Source organism: Moschus berezovskii, chromosome 11 (assembly GCF_049115385.1).
Source record: "Moschus berezovskii isolate FMDL1 chromosome 11, NW_MosBer_1.0, whole genome shotgun sequence".
In the NCBI taxonomy this organism is placed as follows: Eukaryota; Metazoa; Chordata; class Mammalia; order Artiodactyla; family Moschidae; genus Moschus; species Moschus berezovskii.
Window position 1 is genome coordinate 5,208,252 of NC_142470.1, and position 19,785 is coordinate 5,228,036.

Consider the following 19,785-nt stretch of genomic DNA (forward strand, 5'->3'; position numbering starts at 1 on the left):
GGGTTCTTTACCACTAGCGCCACCTGGGAAGCCCCTGCATGACTTCCAGTGAAGAGACTAAGGCAGCAAGTATGCGGTTGCTTCTGAGATTAGGTTTTAAAAAGTTCCTGCCTTCTTGTCAGTTGCTGTGTGTCTCTGGTGACTCCAGAAGGAAATGAGCCATGATAGGAGAGGCCCACATGACATGGCAGGACGCTGAGGCCCTGGTCCAACAGCCAACCACCTATGAGGCGCCAAAACCTGAGGACAACCAGGGCAGTGAGTTTGCAGGCAGCTCTTCAGCCTCTGCTGAGTCTTGGGGTGACTGTATCCTAGCTGATGACTTGACTACAACCTCAGGAGACACTCAAGACACAGGGACCCCACCCAGCCATTTCAGACTGCACGGTAATAAATACAGGTTCTTTAAAAAATGGCTTCTTTAAGTGTTGGGGACTTCCCTGGTGGCACAATGGATGGGAATCCACCTGCCAATGCAGAGGATATGGGTTCAATCCCTGGTCCAGGAAGATCCCACGCGCCGCCCGTGCAAGCCCATGCACCATAACTACTGAGCCGGTCTGTGCTGGAGAGCCCGGGAGCCATAACCATCGAAGCCCACACAGCCTAGAGTCACTGCTCTGCAACAGGAGAAGGCACCGCAATGAGAAGCCTGTTCACCGCAGTGAAGAGTAGCCCTTGCTCTCTGCAACTGGGGAAAAGCCCTTGTAGCAAGACGACCCCGTGCCGCCAAAAAATAAACACAAAAATAAAATTATATATAAAAAAAAAAAAACACCTAAGTGTTGAGAGTACAGATCTTCCTCAACTCACAATGGGGTTTATATCCTGATAAACCCATCAGAAGTTGAAAACATTAAGTCAAAAATGCATTTAGGGGAATTCCCTGGTGGTCCAGTGACTAGGATTCTGCACTTTCACTTTCAAGGACATGGGTTCTATCCCTGGTCGAGGAACTAAGATCCCACAAGCCATGCAGTTGGGGGGAAAAAATGTATTTAGTACACTGACCTTCAGAACATCACAGCCTTAGACCAGCCTGCCTTAAATCTGCTCAGAACACTTACAACAGCCTACAGTTGGGCAAAACTGTCCAGCACAAAGCCTATTTGACAATCAAGTGCTTAAGTATCTCCTGTCACTTACTGAACACTGTAATGAAAGTGAAAAATAGAATGGCTGAGTGGGTACAGAATGGCTGCAATGTACCCTCGTGATTCAGTGAGTGACAGGGCGCCACGGCCCTGCCACCGCCCAGCGTTGTGACGGAGCAGCAGACTGCCCACTGCCAGGGAGGCGGAGATCGGAATTCAAAACACAAAGTCGGGTTTCTACCAAATGCACATCACCTTCATACGACTGTAAAGTCAAAAACCAGACCATTGAACCATCTGTAATTTGTAGTTGGGGACCACCTGTAATTTGTTTAACAGTTACAACTCCTCAGCAGTAAAAAGGAATGAACTCTGGATATGCACAGAAGCCCAGGTGGATGGATCGCTAAATCATTAAGCCACGGACAGGCAGCCAATCAAAGAGTGTGCAGGCTATATGATTCCATGTATATAAAATCCTAGAATAACGTGCCACTGAGATGGGCAGAAAGCCACATGTAGCTGCAGGAAGGGATTACCAGGGGCACAAGGAAACTTTTGGGGGTGAAGACTGTTATTTTGGGACTTCCCTTATGGTCTAGTGGTTAAGACTCTGAACTCCCAACGCAGAGGGCACAGGTTCAATCCCTGGTCAGGGAACTAGACCCCACATGCCACAATGAAGACCTGACGCAGTTAAATAAATATTTTTTCTTAAAAAAAAGAAGATTGTTATTTTGATGTACTGATTGCTGAAGAGATGCACAATATGTCAAAACTGATCAAAACGCACATTTTAATAGAGGCAGCTTGGTGTACTTCAATTATACCCCAAATAAAGTAATGACATTGTTTAAAGGAAAAAAACATGCTTTTGAACACTTGGACACTGGGGCTTGCTCTCTCTCACTGCTGGGAATCCTCCTGCCACCCACTGGACCGGCCCCAAGGAGGAGAATCGGGGCACCCACAGGCAATGCCTTGGCAGTCCCCAGAGAGCCAGCCCCACGCTGCAGACCCACACAGTCCTGACAACACAAGCCTGCTGTATTAGACCACTGCGTTCTGAGCTGGTTTGTTCCGAAACAAAAGCCAGCTGATCACGGATACAGAAGGTTTCCCCTGGGAGCAGCGGAAGGCCCGGAATGAGGACAGAAGAGTGGGGAGCAGGCGAGGCTGAGTAAAGGGGGAGGCCGCGGTGGCCCGGCCAGGAGGGAGGCCAAGCGCCAGACGGACACAGACAAGTGGGGGACTGGGGGTACAGTGGGGGTGCGCCCGGCCTGAACGCATCCAGAGGGGAGGCGGCGGAGTAAGCTGGCAAGAGCAACAGGCCGAATCACGCATGCCTCTTTTCCCTCCTCCCTCAGTGCCCGGGGCAGAGCTGGGCTGGTGGATATGGGATGAGGGTCTTGTTTTTTCCCCAATGGTGCTACTCAACTTACAGGATCTCAGTTCCCTGGCCGGGGATTGAACCTGGGTCCAGCTGTGAAATTGCTGAGTCCTAACCACTGCAACCCACTCCAGTGTTCTTGCCTGGAGAATCCCAGGGACAGCGGAGCCTGGTGGGCTGCTGTCCATGGGGTCGCACAGAGTCGGACACGACTGAAGCGACTTAGCAGTAGCAGCAGCAGCAACCACTGGACCACCAGGGAGGTCCCTGAGATGAGGGTCTGGGTCATAACCAGGAGCTTGGGCTCAGCGGCCAGACTGCCTGGGCTGCTTCCCCTCCCAGTGCCTCCTCGGTTTCCTTGTCCTTAAAATAGGGACACCACCACGTCTCGGGGTCATCATGGGAATGAGATGAGTGTGTGGCTGTACAGTGCTTGGACCCTCAGCTAAGAATGGCTCCATTATCTGAGGTTAGGAAGCGGCTGGAAGAAACTGGAAGGGTGTTCTGGACAGTCTAAGGAATCTGCAAAAGGCAGGGGAAATGAAAACCATTGAGAAATGAGGTCACACAATGTCAGCAAGACCTGTGACTCTTCCAGAAGGATCTGGGGGTGCGGGGTGGGGGAGCGCTTCAGGGTTGTTGATCTATTGGAGGGCAGGGCTGGCCTAAATATTCCTGGGGGAGGCACCAGGGCAGCTCCCAACCTCACCCATCCAGCCAAGGGCTGGAGGCTTTAAATAATCAAGGCAACAACAACAAAAGGGACACTGGGGAAGATGAGAAGCTGCCTTTGCTATCGACGCCAGAGGGCCATCCCCTCAGCCCCGGGGTCACAGGCTGATTGACTTACAGAGCTCTCAGCCAAAATCCACCTCCCCCAGATCACCCCCTGAATACGCAACCAGGTGGAAGCACCCAGCCAGCCAGCCGTTCAGTCCCACACATTGTCATTGGGCAACTCCAGTGGACTAGTAGTCCAGGCTCAGAAACAGAATTCGGGATGGATGGAGAGATGATCACACTCAGTGGGTAAGTCAGACAGAGGCAAATATCACTTACATGTGGAATCTAAGAAATGAAACAAATGGACCTATTTACAAAAACAGACAACAAACAGAAATGGACTCACAGACTTAGAAAACAAACTTATGGTTACCAAAGGGGCATTGGGGGGATAAATTAGGAGTTTGGGATTAACATACGAACTACTGATATATAAAACAGATAAACAACAAGGAGCTACAGCACAGGAAACTAAAGTCAATATCTTGTAATAACCTATAATGGAAAAGAATCTGAAAAAGAGTAGATATATACCTGAATCACACCTGAAACTAACACAACACGGGAAATCGACCATACTTCAGAAAAAATACAATTCTGTACAAGTCCTACCAAAATACCATCATTTCAGCAAGGTTAGGTGCCTGTACGGCTGCTAAAGTGGATGAAGCTTTGCCGCGAAGATGTTCCAATGAGCAGCTAATGTTTTGAAGCATTTATCAGGTGCCAGGCCCTGAGAATAATTATGTCTGCAGTGACCCTGAGCCAGGGTGATCCAGGGGTTACGAATCTGCCTTGCAATGCAGGGCTTGCGCGTTCAATCCCTGGTCAGCGAACTAGATCCCGCATGCCACCACGGGGCAACTAGCTGAGCCAGCCACCACAACTAGAGAGGGCTGGCACCCCACAGCTAGAAAGGCACAGCACCCCCACCTCCTCCAGCCACAACGAGAGCGCCCAGGCGCCTGCGAGGAAAAGCCCTAGCACAAGGAAGACCTAGAGCAGCCAAAGAAATTCTTTTAAAGTTGAGTGTCTCGGTTATCTTTAAAAAAAAAAAATAACAGAGCCAGCTTTGTCATCGGTGCGAATTTAAGAGATTTAAACTCACCATCCTCCCTTCCCTCACGTGTAAATGGGGACACGAACAGTAGGGAAAGGATCGTTTAAAGATAACACTAGTGGACACATGGCCAGGCTCTGTTTTGAGAGCCTCCTACAGGAGTGTCCCAGGGGACCCCCAGGTGGGCCTTATCGCTGAGGTTCACAGCTGTAACCTGAACCTCCCCACCCCACCCCCAATTCGGGCACCGAGCGCCCCGCGGAGACGCCAGCTCCTGCCCCAGTTATCATAACAAAAACCGCAGCTGTCCCGGCGGCCTGGACAAATACCGGCCCAATGGCGCGGAGATAGGGCTGCAGAGTAAATACATTTACTGGCGGGGCTGCCGCGCCGCGGCCTCGGGTTCTCGAGTTCTTGACACCCGAGCCTCGCCGAGACATTCCAGCCGGAAAAGGGGGGCCGGGAGCCGGGAGGGAGGTGCTCGAGGGTGGGGAAGAGGGGCGCTTCCTGGAGGTCTGGGGTGGCAGCGACAGATAAAGCCAGGCGGGGCCCGGTCCCTCTTGGCAGCAGCAACCCCCTGGGAGCCCCTTGCAGAAGAGACCTAGGGGCGCCCCCCGCCCCAAGTTGGCGGTGAGGCAGACCGCACCGTCCGCGGCTCCGGGGCCCCTGCCGTCACCAGCAGCCCCTGGCCCGCCAGCTGGGGACTCCCGAGGTTAGGGCCGGGGCCAGGGGATTCTCGGATCAGCGCGCCCCCCGCCCCCAGTGCTGGCTGCGCCGCCGACGCCGAAGCTGCGGGGCCTCCCCGCGCCTGTACCCAGTCCGTCCGGCTCTCTAGCCCGCGCCCCCGCCCCGCTCCCCTCGGCCCCTGCTTCAGTCTGCGGGGGCTCTCCCCACCCTCCCTGTCTCTGCCCCCCACCCCGCCAGGGTCGCCCCTCCCCCGCTCCAAGCGTAACCAGAGGGGCGAAGAAAGTTACTAGAGGAAGGACGGGCGTTGGGTGGGGGGACACGGCCCCCCAGATCGCCACTGCAGGGGCACCTGCTGCCCGCCCGGGGGCCGAGCCGAGGGTTGGCCCCCGCCAGCTCTCCCGCGGGGGCGCCCGCCCTGCGGAGGGGGCACGGCCAAGGTCCTCGAAACTTCCCGCGGCAGCTGCCGGTTCCCCCAGTCCCGGGCTGCAGGGAGGGGCGTCCCAGGGCAGGGGCAGGTTGGGACGCTGCGGAGCCAGCCTCGGGGCCCGGGGTGGGGGCGCGCACCCGGCCCACCGCCCTTACCTGCGTCCATGGCGCGACCAGCCGGGCTGCAAGCCTCCCGCCGCCGTCGGGCCCGGCTCCGCTCTCCGGCCGGCTTGAGTTTCCTGGTGCGCGCTGCGCGGCCGGTTAATCATTGACCGCAGGACTGCCCGCGGCTGGGTCAGCAGGTGGCTCCTCGCGCGCCGCGTCCGCTGGGGCCCGAACCTGTGCGGCCTGGCCGCCTCCGCAGGACCCGTGCCCGGCCCGCCCCGGGGAAGGGGGCCGAGTCGGAGGCGGGTGGGCGGAGGGGCGCAGCCCAGGCCCAGCTGGGAAGGGGCGGAGGGGGCGGCGGTGAAGGAGTGCGGGAGACCGGCCGGCGGAGAGCCCAGCTGGATGCATTGGTGGTCAACAAGGGCCTTGCAGATCCGAAAACTGCCCAGTCTCCCCTTCTGTGTCTCCCAGCAAGGGAAGCCAGCAGTGCAGATTTTCATATGAAATCTCCTGGGGTTTAAAACAATGTGTGTGACACTTCTGTTCCCTGAGACTTGCCAGACAGGAGAACTCAAAGCAGGTCTACTCCAAACATCCAGAAATGCTAAACTACACCCATAAGCCAGACAGCAATTTCAATGCATAGCTGAGCTCCCAAGATGGGTAGAGAGATCCCTGGGACCAAGGAAGATGAGCAAACCCTGGAGGAGGGGACCGGGGTTTGGCGGGGTGGGGCAGTTCTGTCTGTGCCCTGTAGTAGACTGGTGGTCTCAGCGGTTTGGCATTATTAGTGAAAGTCACTCAGTCGTGTCTGACTCTTTGAGACCCCATGGACCATACAGTCCATGGAATTCTCCAGTCCAGAATACTGGAATGGGTAGTCATTCCCTTCTTCTGGGGATCTTCCCAACCCAGGTTCGAACCCAGGTCTCCTGCACTGTAGGCGGATTCTTTACCAGCTGAACTACCAGGGCAGTGGTCTAGGGCTTGAGTTTTGCACTCCCTGCGTTGGCAGTGTGGAGTCTTGACAGGATCACCAAGGGAGTCCCTGCAAAACATGTCAGTCTTTACCTTTCACGGTTAGAATTTTCATCTGGTCCTTTAAAAATCTGTATGTTTTTCATAATGTCTTTCCTGTGGTGATGCAAAAAAAAAAGAGACATCACTTTGCTGACAAAGGTCTAAATAGTCAAAGTTATGGTTTTTCCAGTAGTCATATACGGATGTGAGAGTTGGACCATAAAGAAGGCTGAGTGCTGAAGAATTGATGCTTTAGAATTGTGGTGCTGGAGAAGACTCTTGAGAGTCCCTTGGACTGAAAGATCAAACCAGTCAATCCCAAAGGAAATCAACCCTGAATATACATTGGACGTGTGCATGCTGAAGCTCCAATACTTTGGCCACCTGATGAGAAGAGTCGACTCACTGGAAAAGACCCTGATGCAGGGAAAGATTGAAGGCAAAAGAAGGGGTCAGCAAAGGATGAGATGGTTAGCTAGTATCACCATGTCCATGACTCAACAGACAGGAATTTGAGCACACTCCAGGAGACAGTGAAGGACAGAGAAGCCTGGTGTGCTGCCGTCCACGGGGTCACGAAGAGTTGGACATGACTGAGTGACTGAACAACAACACTCTAGTCCATGTGCTTTCTCTACAAATGGTTTTTAAAAAATTTTATTGGAAAGTAATTTCAAACTCAGAGACCCCATGGACTCTGACCCCCACGCCAGACTTCCCTGTCTTCTCTAGTGTGTTTTTTTGGCCAGGACAGAATCGAGGCCGAGATTACATGTTGCATTTGGTTGCCATGTTTGCAAACACTTGTATAGACCTGATTTTAAATGCTTTTCAAATTGCTATAATATGTCTAGTTTCTCGGATATGAATCGGCCCATTTGCTGCACCTGCTATTGCACAAGAGGCAGGTCCCCTCGCGGGCTTCAGTACCGTCATGAGTTCGCAGTCAGCAGCAGTAACCTTCTAAAGGCGCCCTGCGTGAGCCACACGTGCACCTGCGACTCGAGTCAGGCGGCTCCTGTGGTGAGCCATCTTGTGCCTCTCCACTTGGTCTTTCTGCACCGTGTGGAGGGCCCGTTCCACTTTCTGTGGGAGGACTCTACCCAGAGCCATTGGGGTAGCAGCTTGCTTCAGTCTCACAAAAGCACAGTCCCTTTCAGTCTCCAGCCATATGCAGAGGGCCAGTTCTAGAACCTGCCACCGTGCGTGGGGCTGTGACCCTGACTCCCAGCCCCCAAGGCACAATTGGGTTCTGGCCCCGTCCTGGGCAACTTGACTTCAACCACTGGCAAGAGAGCCTTCTTGCAAGGCCTGGATACCATATTTCCCTTTCTTGTCTTGGGTGGACGATGCCTTCCTCCATGTCTGGAGCACGTATGTGTGTGAGTGTGCTGGCTCGGCTCTCTTAACTGGAGGTCCATTTGCAGCCACAAGCCTTGGGTGAACCATGTAATCTCTCTGCTTCTCAATTTCCCCATCAGGAAAATGGGTTTGTTAAAATCAAAAACAAATGAAGGCCAGCCTTGAACGATCCCTGGGTAGACAAAACCAGTTTTATAACCAAGCAGGACCCTATGGGGCCTTCCCAAAACAGACCCCAACCCCCGCCATGTCCTCCACCTGCCTCTTGTCTGTAGAAAAACCACTAGTATCCTAGGCCTTCCCCAAGTTCTAAGTGAGTGAAAGTCGCTCAGTTGTGTCCAACTCTTTGCCACCCCATGGACTGTACAGTCCATGGAATTCTCCAGGTTAGAATACTGGAGTGGGTAGCCTTTCCCTTCTCCAGGGGATCTTCCCAACCCAGGGAGCAAACCTAGGTCTCCCAATTGCAGGCAGATGCTTTACCAGCTGAGCCACCAGGGAAGCCCAAGTTCTAAAGAGTACATTAAATCAGAGAAGTGTAAAATGCAAAAAGAAAAACAGTCAAGCAAGACAAAATAATAGTTTAGCTATTAAAGTCAAGGACCTTTAGTTCCTCCTCCGGGGTTATAGTTAATATTCTGAGCTGTGTCCTTTGAGCTGTTTTGCAGATACCCACGGAGAAGGCAATGGCAAGCCACTCCAGTACTCTTGCCTAGGAAATCCCATGGACGGAGGAGCCTGGTAGGCTGCAGTCCATGGGGTCGCTACGAGTAAGACATAACTGAGTGAATTCACTTTCACTTTTCACTTTCACACATTGGAGAAGGAAATGGCAACCCACTCCAGTGTTCTTGCCTGGAGAATCCCAGGGACGAGGGAGCCTGGTGGGATGCCGTCTGTGGGGTCACACAGAGTCGGACACGACTGAAGTGACTTAGCAGCAGCAGCAGATACCCAAGGTGGAAGAAGTTAACTGTCTGCTGCCCACAAGTACACAGACTCCAGACCAGTTAGAACTAGCAGATTGATGATGTTGACTCCTGATTACCTCACTACCAACCAATCAGAAGAATGTCAGAGTGCTGATCACGCATCACAAGACCCCCTCCCTCAGCCTGTCTTTAAAAACCCTTCCCTGAAAGCCTTTGGGGAGTTCAGCGCCTGCAATAAAGGCTCCATTTTCCTTCACCACAACCTGGTGTGAGTAGATTGGCTTTGTTACCTTCAGACAAACAGATTCAAGTTTGGTTTGGTGACAGTTCAGCCATAAAAACAAAATCTAATGTAGCTTACTTTGCAAGAGTAACTTGACTGGGGTCATTCCTTCCTTCTGCTTCTGGAAATCATAAGCACAGCTGAAACTGTTTCCCAGAATTGGTGTGAAGGAACTAGTTCCCTATCACTTAAGAAAATCCTAACATTATTAATATAGCCAATCACGGCGAAGAATACAGTCAACTGTCTCTCACTGTCCGAGCTGCTTTATAATAATGTACCCTGAGCCTTATTCTGTGTTTTGCTTTGCCAGCTCTTTATTCAAGAGCTCTCTTGCACAATCAACTTTTACTATTAACAGTTACCACTCCAACTATTCATGGGCTCCCAGGTAGTGCAATGATAAAGAATCCACCTGCCAGTGCAGGAGACGCAAGAGACACAGGTTTGATCCCTGGGTCAGGAAGATCCCCTGGAGTAGGAAATGGTAACCCACTCCAGTGTTCTTGCCTGGGAAATCCCATGGACAGAGGAGCCTAGAGGGCTACAGTCCATGAGGTCGTGAAGAGTTGGACACACACACACACATTTGTAATGATTCGTGGGTTTATTCCTGCTATTTCTGCAGTTTTGACAGGCTGTGTAAGGCTTTACTCCTATTCAAGATATATAACCAGACCTTGTTTAACTTTATACTATCTAGCCACAGCCGTATCAGACCAGAAGAGCAAATACCAGAATACAATACCACGGTTTTCCTCGGGTGAGGGGTTATGGTTGATTTTAGTTTTGCGTGCATGTTTGTGTGTATATATTTTCTGCAATGAGCATGAGTTACACCTAGGACTGGGAAACTAGCAATACTCTTAAAACGTCAGGCACCTGGTCAACCCAAGTGCTGCGCATCAACTTGTGTTCAACAAAAGCTTAAAGATCTGAGGGGGATGAACCGACAATTTTTGCAGGCGGTGGGGCTGGCTAAGGGGATGGGGGAGGAGGGCCACATTGGAAAGCTAGGTTTCCTGTGTTCCTGTGAACTTGACCCGGTGGGGCAATGGTGAATATGGGGGCAAGAATCCCAGAGTTCTGCCTCACCTGGTTCTGAGAAAACCAAGGCTGAATCTCAACCTCACTACTCATTCAGCAATGACAGATGCTGCCTGCACACGGCAAAGTCAGCCAAACAAGCAGCCACAGCCCTGCCCTCACCGGGCTCAGGGCTCAGCTCGAAAGACAAACGTCAAGCAGGTGACTGAAGAACCTGCTCCATAGTTGCAGTTGTGGTCCATGCTTTCCACGGAGAACACTGAGGAGCTGGCCTGGTCCAGCTGTGGGAGAAGACCAGGGCATGCTGGGAAGAGTCAGCCAGGCAGAGGGCGGGGTGGGAGGTCTGGGGGGGAGTGTGGGCCTGGGGCTTGGTGGGAGCATGTGGGGTTAGATGAGAGCTGGTTGGAGGTGGGCTGGTTTGCTTGTGAAAGATGGGCTCCCTTTGTTGTCCCTCACCAGTGGCTAGGAGAAACAAGAATACCAAAAATAAGGACTTCCTGGTGGTCCAGTGGCTAAGACTCTCGAGTTCTCAATGCAAGGGGCCCAGGTTCGATCCCTGGTCAGGGAACTAGATCCCAGGTGCCACAACAAAGATCAAAGATCCTGAGTGCCACAACTAACACTGGCACAGCCAAATAAGTGTTAAAAAAAGAAGAAGGGGCTTCCAGTGCTTCCAACTCTGAGCAGCCCACACAGGGGCTGCAGCTTTGATCCCTGGTTGGGGAACTAGGATCCCAGTGTGGCCAAAATATAATAATTTTCTTAGAAGAATACAAAAAATAGAGGAAATACCCTGGCAGGCCAATGGTTAGGACTCTGAGCTTTCACAGCCAAGGGCCAGGGTTCAATCCCTGGTCAGAGAACTAAGAGCCTACAACCTGTGCAGCACGCCGCCCTCCCCAAAAAAGTGTCAATATTAAATATATATAAATATACACAGACACAAATAGGCTTCCCAGGTGGCACTAGCAGTAAAGAATCCGCCTGCCAATGCAGGAGACATGGGTTCGATCCCTGGGTGGGGAAGATCTCCTGCAGGAAGAAATGGCAACCCACTTCAGTATTCTTGCCTGGAAAATTCCACAGACAGGGAAGCCTGGTGGGCTACAGTCCACGGGGTCGCAAAGAGTTGGACCACACTGAGCACACATGCACATACAAAAATATAGTTAATATAAGTGGGCCTGTGAGGGACAGATCCCAAACAGGCAAATGCAGAGACGAAGGCAGAACAGGACCTCTTCAGAGCCGGGCCTATGCCAGGCCCTCTGTGTGCCTTGAGCAAGGCAGCCTCACCGTGGGATTTCCCTGTTGAGAGTTTCACTAACATACTCCATCGTTCTGCTGCCTGGTATCCACTGTGTTTGGCCAACTGCCTGCAGAGACCTCAAACTGACTCGAGCCCCTTCACACACCCGCACACCCTAGATAGCAGCCTATTCGCCAGCAAACACATGCTCTTGTGATCAAGAGTCTCCCCTGCCTTCTAGTGCCTCTTTGCCTTAAGTGCCCTGGAGATAAGACATCCACCAGTTCAGTTCAGTTCAGTCGCTCAGTCGTGTCCGACTCTCCGCGACCCCATGAATCACAGCACACCAGGCCTCCCTGTCCATCACCAACTCCCGGAGTTCACTCAAACTCACCTCCATCGAGTCGGGGATGCCATCCAGCCATTTCATTCTCTGTCGTCCCCTTCTCCTCCTGCCCCCAATCCCTCCCAGCATCAGAGTCTTTTCCAGTGGGTCAACTCTTCGCATGAGGTGGCCAAAGTATTGGAGTTTCAGCTTTAGCATCAGTCCTTCCAATGAACACCCAGGACTGATCTCCTTTAGGATGGACTGGTTGGATATCCTTGCAGTCCAAGGGACTCTCAAGAGTCTTCGCCAACACCACAGTTCAAAAGCATCAATTCTTTGGCGCTCAGCTTTCTTCACAGTCCAACTCTCACATCCATACATGACCCCTGGAAAAACCATAGCCTTGACTAGACGGACCTTTGTTGGCAAAGTAATGTCTCTGCTTTTTAATATGCTGTCTAGGTTGGTCATAACTTTCTTTCCAAGGAGTAAGCGTCTTTTAATTTCATGGCTGCAATCACCATCCGCAGTGATTTTGGAGCCCAAAAATATAAAGTCCGACACTGTTTCCACTGTTTCTCCATCTATTTCCCATGAAGTGATGGAACCAGATGCCATGATCTCAGTTTTCTGAATGTTGAGCTTCAAGCCAACTTTTTCACTCTCCTCTTTCACTTTCATTAAGTGAAAGGTGGCAAGAATTAAGAAGAGGTGGCAAGAATACACAGAAGAACTGTACAAAAAAGAGCTTCACAACCAAGATAATCACGATGGTGTGATCACTCACATAGTGCCAGACATTCTGGAATGTGAAGTCAAGTGGGCCTTAGAAAGCATCACTATGAACAAAGCTAGTGGAGGTGATGGAATTCCAGGTGAGCTATTTCAAATCCTGAAAGATGATGCTGTGAAAGTGCTGCACTCAATATGCCAGCAAATCTGGAAAACTCAGCAGTGGCCACAGGACTGGAAAAGGTCAGTCTTCATTCCAATCCCAAAGAAAGGCAATGCCAAAGAATGCTCAAACTACCGCACAATTGCACTCATCTCACACGCTAGTAAAATAATGCTCAAAATTCTCCAAGCCAAGCTTCAGCAATACGTGAACCATGAACTTCCAGATGTTCAAGCTGGTTTTAGAAAAGGCAGAGGAACCAGAGATCAAATTGCCAACACCCGCTGGATCATGGAAAAAGCAAGAGAGTTCCAGAAAAACATTTTATTTCTGCTTCATTGACTATGCCAAAGCCTTTGACTATGTGGATCACAATAAACTGTGGAAAATTCTGAAAGAGATGGGAATACCAGACCACCTGAGCTGCCTCTTGAGAAACCTGTATGCAGGTCAGGAAGCAACAGTTAGAACTGGTCATGGAACAACAGACTGGTTCCAAATAGGAAAAGGAGTACGTCAAGGTTGTATATTGTCACCCTGCTTATTTAACTTATATGCAGAGTACATCATGAGGAACGCTGGGCTGGAAGAAGCACAAGCTGGAATCAAGATTGTCGGGAGAAATATCAATAACCTCAGATATGCAGATGACACCACCCTTATGGCAGAAAGTGAAGGGAACTAAAAACCTCTTGATGAAAGACATCCCAAGGGCTGAGCAAAACCCTACTCTTTTGGCTTGAATTAACCAATCCGGTCCTAGTCTGAGAACTCCAAAGCACTCCACCCAGGGATCCTGATAAAGGACTATACCCCAGGGCCTGCCTCTCTCTGCTTCTCTGCACTCTGCCTAGACCTCCTGCGTGACCCCTCCAGGCATGCGGTGTATCTCCTCCAGGAGCTGTGAGTAATAAATTTCTCTATTTCCATTTCTGTTGTTGAACCTCTGTCCGCCATCAGGTGCCCTGTCTTCACTCACATACGTTAATTTCACAAAATCACAACATCCCCTCTAACAGTTGGGGAGGAAGGAAACATGGTGGTCAGTCACTGTTAACTTTCGTCCTGGGGCTTGGTCCCCAACATTGTCATGCCCTCCGTGAACGTGTGAATGCCCTACTTTGAGCTTCCCTGTAAGCCCCTCTCAGCTGGGGGTCGGGGGGGGCTTTCTCATGCTGATTCAGCCACCTTTCATCCACTTCCCTCTGTCCTCCTTCTCAGGACTCAGGAGGCCGAACCACCCCGCTGCAACCCCTCATCATCCCCCCTCCGCCCCGCCCCCAGCAGAAACGTCCTGTAACCCTTGCTGAAATGGGTTAATGCTTCCGAACATAAGATAATTGACATAAACCGTGACTTCGCCTGACATCTCCACGTTAGTCTCTCCCGCATCATATTTCAGTTTCATCAAATATTCATGAAGGACTCATAGTGCAGCAGGAGCTAGGCTTGCAGAGAGACTTGATGCCTTGAAGACACTGTACAACAGGAGTGGATCGGTTATCTGCCTTCCCGGACCAGGGGCACAGGTGGAATCCAGCAGACAGGGTCCCTTCTTCACAGCTCGTCTAGGGCTCAGTCAAAAAGTCATCCCACGACTTCTGCCCACCGTGTACGGGCAGGTTGAGGCCAAGAACTTGCCAGCCAGAGGCACTGGGGGACCACTGAAGGCTCAGGGTCGCGTTAAGAAACTCAGGGAGGGAGGGATAACGTGGAGGCTGGGCTGGCTTGGAGGGCCAACAGGGGCAGGGCTAAGCCTGTGCCCAGGCAAGAGGGCTGGACCCGCGTGGTGGAGGCAAGGGCTGAGCACCAGGACCCGGTGCAGAGGTGACGGCGCGCTCTTGGGTGACCGCACACGAGGCTGCAAAATCTGTTCTAGCTTCGAACCGGGTCACGGGGTTCAGGAGTCCGACCCGCCTCTATGCCCAAGCACCCCACCCCGACCTTCCGGTCCTGGGGTATCATTCAAACGCCCTCCACCATCACCCCAGGCAACGCGGAGGTGCGGGCAGAAGGAACTTTCTCGACAACTGGAGGCTACTGCAGCCAGTTGCGAAACCGATTGGCTTTTGGTTTTTGCAGCAAATAGTGAAAAAACAGCCCGGCGTCGCCGTAATGGGTCCCGGGGCCTCGCCGGGCTCCTAGGCCCGGCGGGAGGGCCCAGGCCAGGCCCACGCATGCGCGGCGCCCTCAGCCACCAACAAGGACTACAACTCCCGCCGTGCCTCGCGCGCCCGCCGTCCCGCCCCCTGCCGCGCGGTGTGCCTCCCGGAAGTGGAGCCCAGGCGGGGGGCGTCTCCGACCTTTGCGCGGCGGCGGCGGCGGCGGCGGGAGCCGGGAGCCAGATGCGGTCAAGCGACGCCGGAGATGGCTTCGGCTGGAGGCGGCGACTGCGAGGGCTCTGGGCCCGAGGCGGACCGCCCTCACCAGCGGCCCTTCTTGATTGGCGTGAGCGGCGGCACCGCAAGCGGCAAAGTAAGGGGCTGGGCGGCGCAGCGGGGCCTGCGAGTAGCCCTGGGCGCCCCCGGGACTCCGCGCGGCCTGTCGGGCCTCAGTCCAGAGGGAGACCCCCGCCTCTAGCTGCCGCGAGGTGCCCCCCACCCACCTCCCGGGCGTGGACAGGGCCGGGAGCGGAAGGGCTGCGGCCGTGGCGGGCCAGGCGGGGAGCGGGTCGCTGGACCCCGGGGCTCCCCCGCAAGCTTCCGGCCTCCGGTGTCCGGGTCCGCTGGTGCACCCCAGTGCCCACCCCGCCAGGCGCAGCCGCTGACCTGCCGGCCGCTCGGGAGCCGATGCGCCGGGGTGGGCGTCTCCAGGCGGGGCTCCTGTTTGTGTTTCCCAGTCCACTGTGTGCGAGAAGATCATGGAGCTGCTGGGACAGAATGAAGTGGATCACCGGCAGCGCAAGCTGGTCATCTTGAGCCAAGACAGGTTCTATAAGGTCCTGACCGCGGAGCAGAAGGCCAAGGCCTTGAAGGGACAGTACAACTTCGACCACCCAGGTAGAGGCCCTGAAGGTGGAGAGGGAGTCGGGGAGGAGGGCAGACCACGGAGATTGGGTCCAGAGTTGCCCATGGATGGGGAAGAGGCCCGGGTGGTCCCTGGCAAAACCTCTGTGGAGCGGATCGGGGGTTAAGCCCTGGGTTTCTCCTGTGCGCTCTGGGCCCTGTAGGAGCTCCAGGCTCCATCGGTTGGAGCCCGTCAGGGAGTCTGCAGCTCAGAAGGGCCTTCAGGCCCACTTCTCTGCCACAGTTGTGGTCGTGGAGAAACCTAAACTCCTTCTTGCTATCAGGGGCCTGCTATGCAGACCATTTCCACAGGGGCAGAGTCCTCAAGAGGCCAGCAGTGGGTGAATGAGAACCAGAGGCTTTAAGCTCCCTTTCCTGGTCTGCTCAGGGGCCAGAGGAACAGGTGGAGAGGGAGTGGGTGAGGGGGATAGCCATGCTGCCCCTCCCTGCTGCTAGTAGACAATTCCGCCCAGTGGCCGGCTCCCATCTTCATTCCTTTCCAAGGGACACATGGGAAGAAGGTCCGAGGAGCGTTAGTCTGTGTTATTTTCCAGAACTAGAAGCAAGACGCCTAGCTCACCTACCTCCCGGAACTGGCTGATCGGGAGATCCGTGTGTGATTCAGACTTGTGGGTGGGACAGCGGCCCAGGCAGTGTCATTGCCCCGGGGCAGCGAGGACAGGTCCAGCCTGTGGTTTGCAGAGGGCCCTGCAGATGGAAGCTGTAGGGGCTCCTCCGGGCCAGATGTTTCTTAGGGTCTTTGGCAGCACCCGCACCCAGCAGACCCCAGGGCAGACTGAGTTCTCAGCACGACGACTTGTCCTGCCTTCTGTTCCACCCCTGCAGATGCTTTTGATAACGATTTGATGCACAGGACTCTGAAAAACATCGTGGAGGGCAAAACGGTTGAGGTCCCCACCTATGATTTTGTGACTCACTCAAGGTAAGCGGGTGGTTCTGGGGAGGAGAGGGCTGTGTGCGGGGAGCTAGTGAGGACACCCCTCCCCGCACTGGAACTGTGCCCCACTGGTTCCCGGGACAGCCCCCCTCATCCGTGCCCAGGGTCTGATGCTGACAGCAGGCTTCTCCCCTGGCCCGCCCCGCAGGCTCGCAGAGACCACGGTGGTCTACCCCGCAGACGTGGTCCTGTTCGAGGGCATCCTGGTCTTCTACAGCCAGGAGATCCGGGACATGTTCCACCTGCGCCTCTTCGTGGACACTGACTCCGACGTCAGGCTGTCTCGGAGAGGTAAGGAGGACGTGGGCCCCTCTGCCCCTGGCCAACCCGGTCCCAGGCCCGCCCGGCGTCTGCAGGCCCCTGCTCTCTCCTATTGCTGTAGTTCTCCGGGACGTGCAACGGGGCCGGGACCTGGAGCAGATCCTGACACAGTACACCACCTTCGTCAAGCCAGCCTTCGAGGAGTTCTGCCTGCCGGTACCGCCTTCCGCTTGCCCAGGGACCTCCTTTCCCCCCTTGTCAGAAGGCCCCCCGGTGCCCGTTCTGTGAGAGCCGAGTCGTGGATGGACGCAGTCTGCTGTATACGTGGAGAAGTTAGCCTCTCGTGCCCACGGTCCCAGGGAGCGGTTCTCAGCTGGGAATGGGTCCTCTGTCCATCACACCCCTCCTCCCCGCGCCAGGCTTCACCCCGGGCACCCGCGTCACCTCCTCCCTGGCTCTTGTCTGCATCTATCCAGGGCACGGCTCGTCCACTGCCCAGACTGTGCTTCTCCTGCCCCCCAGCCCTTCTGAACAGGGGCAGGGATCTCTGTCTGTTGGCTGCCAAAGTGCTGACTGGCGCACAGTAGGTGCTTAAAAACTTCCTTCACACTGTGTGTTTCTCGGGGGTGGAGGAAGGTCCAGCTGGCGTGGAGAGGAGGATTCACTGTGTGCAGCCATCTGTCTTTTCCTCCATCTCGCCTCTCACTGGATAGGGTGATGGAGAGATTCAAAGGGAAATTTCACGATGTTGTTTCCTAAAGGGAAATGTGAGGCACAGGGGCATTAGAAGCAGGATTCCCGCTTTAGATAAATGGGATAAAGGAGTTCTGTCCTTGCTAGTTCATGAAAACATTTTATTTTACATTCATGGTCTTGGAGTTTCTAGAAAATGATTAGGAAATTGACTGTTCCGCAGTCTCTTATCCCCAGAAAGGCACTTTTGAAAAGTAGGTCATTTACCGTTAAACTCTGGATGCCACGTGTGACCAGGTGCCCCTGGATGGAGGCAGAAGCGTGCTAGGCAAGTCCCTCCCTGCCCCTCCCCTTCACGGGGAGCCACGGTGAGGTGCCTGAGCCGCCCCTGTCCCCACGTCCCCGTTGCTAGGACCCTTCTCAGCCTTGGGCTGGTCCCACACCCCCCACCCCCCACCCCCCGCCTGCCCCCACAGCCCAGGAGAGTGGCCCAGCCCCGTGGTAGTTCAGCCCTGGGTCTCCTCTGCCTGCAGACACGGCTGCCCCGGGGCCCAGTCCGCCCCTGTTCCTCCTGCCGCACGGCTCATCTCTGGGACAGAGCTCCTTGGCCCAGGCCCACACACCAGCGGCGCTCAGCGGCCTGTGGGCCTCCCTCCGCCCCGCGCAGCAGCACTTGGGGGGTGCCTCCTCGGCAGCACCATAGGTGCCCGACAGGAGTGGACTACTCTGCGTGGGAGCAGAGGAAGGCCGAGGCAGGAAGGGGAGCATGTCCCGTGACTTACCTGCATGGGGCGCAGCCCTGCTCTCGCAGGGTTCACCCCTCTGTGTGCGCTGGGAGGGCACCCCACTTCAGCCGGCCCGGAGCGCCAGGCGGTCAGCGCAGAGCACTGGCCCCGACAGCGGTGATCACGGAGACGTGTGCCATTCCTTCCCGCTGCTTCGGCTCGGCTTCCCTGGTTTCCGGGCTCGCGGCCTCTCACCTGAGCCCCTGCCCGCGCCTCCTCCCCCTTCATGGCGGCCCGCGCATGCGCCCCGCATCTAGGCCAGGCACGCCGAAGGCATCTCGCAAGACCCTCCTTTTCTTGCCTTGCAGACAAAGAAGTACGCGGACGTGATCATCCCTCGAGGGGTCGACAACATGGGTAAGGAGCAGGCCTGTGCCGCCCCCACCCCCTAGGGCCATGCGGCAGGTTGCTGAGACGCCCCCGGGGGTGAGGCCCATCCGTGTACGTGTGTGGCACAGGTTTACAGCACACTGAGAACACGCAACACGTTTCACACCTTAAGGGGACGCAGCGTATGATGTCCGTTAAGTTTCAGTAAAGATGGCGAGAAAAAAAAAATACACGGAGGACTGCTTGACAGGGAGACCCTTGTTGGCAGGAGGTATTACTAAACCCAGGGTTAGTTAACAGAAACCCGCGCCACCATGCCAGGTCGGTTTTACCGTGCCCAGCCCCAGCGGGCACTGGTCTGCCTGCTGAGGCTGGGTGGCAGGCGGAGGGCAGCGTGCGCCTCGTGGGTGGTGGCAGTGGCGGCTGGGCAGCTGACCCCGCCCACGTGTCCCCACAGTGGCCATCAACCTCATCGTGCAGCACATCCAGGACATCCTCAACGGCGACATCTGCAAGTGGCACCACGCGGGGGCCAACGGGCGCAGCCACAAGAGGACGTTCCCGGAGCCAGGGGAGCACCCCGCGGTGCTGGCCTCGGGCAAGCGCTCGCACCTGGAGTCCAGCAGCAGGCCCCACTGAGGAGCAGGCTGCTCAGCACTCGGCGGGCCCAGAGAGGCCCGCCTGCCCCGAAACATGCGGCTGTGCACGGGGTGCTGTCTGGGTCCCGGCTAACTCGGGAGACCTGGACAAGTCATCCAGATGGTGTGACAGGTTCTCTGCCGGCGGCCTTGACCTCCTCTCCCGCTTCCTCACATCATGGGGGCTGGAAGGGCTCTTCGCTGCTGTGAAAGGCCACAGAACGTGTGGTACACGAGGCCCGTGTTTGGGAGAACAGCCTGGTCGCCGTGATTTTGACGGTGAACCCCCGGCAAGAGAGACTAGTGTGACCTGGTTCACTCGTGTAACTGGAACGCAAGTTTGAAGAGACAACCCTCTTCCGTTTTACTTGTTATACAACCACATGTTTTCTGTTTACTCTGGTTTCTTAACACCAAGCTCGCTGTGACCTAGTAACCCAATTGCATGACCCAC

General features: G+C 54.8%; 2 protein-coding genes across 5 annotated transcripts in view; one reads left to right on the forward strand and one right to left on the reverse strand.

Annotated features, from left to right (window-relative positions):
* The window catches only part of PRRT1B (proline rich transmembrane protein 1B), a 38,482-nt gene extending 22,939 nt beyond the window's left edge, over positions 1-15,543 (reverse strand). Inside the window, exons 1-3 of one of the 3 annotated variants that reach the window (XM_055400153.2) lie at positions 15,430-15,541; positions 6,617-6,679; positions 5,597-6,055 (exon numbers count right to left, since the gene is read on the reverse strand). In XM_055400153.2, coding sequence (XP_055256128.2) covers positions 5,597-5,606 — 10 coding nt within the window. In that variant the 5' untranslated portion in view covers positions 5,607-6,055; positions 6,617-6,679; positions 15,430-15,541. Of the gene's footprint in view, positions 1-5,596; positions 6,056-6,616; positions 6,680-11,832; positions 14,961-15,429 lie in introns of those variants that run through there. The other 2 variants (XM_055400151.2, XM_055400150.2) reach the window with 2 other exon arrangements.
* UCK1 (uridine-cytidine kinase 1) lies at positions 14,959-19,480 on the forward strand. 2 transcript variants are annotated; one of them, XR_016038516.1, is made up of 7 exons: positions 14,959-15,136; positions 15,501-15,660; positions 16,513-16,609; positions 16,773-16,915; positions 17,007-17,217; positions 18,672-18,720; positions 19,151-19,240. XR_016038516.1 is itself a non-coding variant. In XM_055400154.2 (7 exons), the coding sequence occupies exons 1-7, from the start codon at positions 15,029-15,031 to the stop codon at positions 19,330-19,332; spliced, it is 834 nt and encodes a 277-aa protein (XP_055256129.2). In that variant the 5' UTR covers positions 14,966-15,028; the 3' UTR covers positions 19,333-19,480. The 2 variants fall into 2 exon arrangements, 1 of the variants encoding a protein (XP_055256129.2); XM_055400154.2 differs by having other exon boundaries at positions 14,966-15,136; positions 17,007-17,101; positions 19,151-19,480.
* Positions 19,481-19,785: the final 305 nt, after the last annotated feature.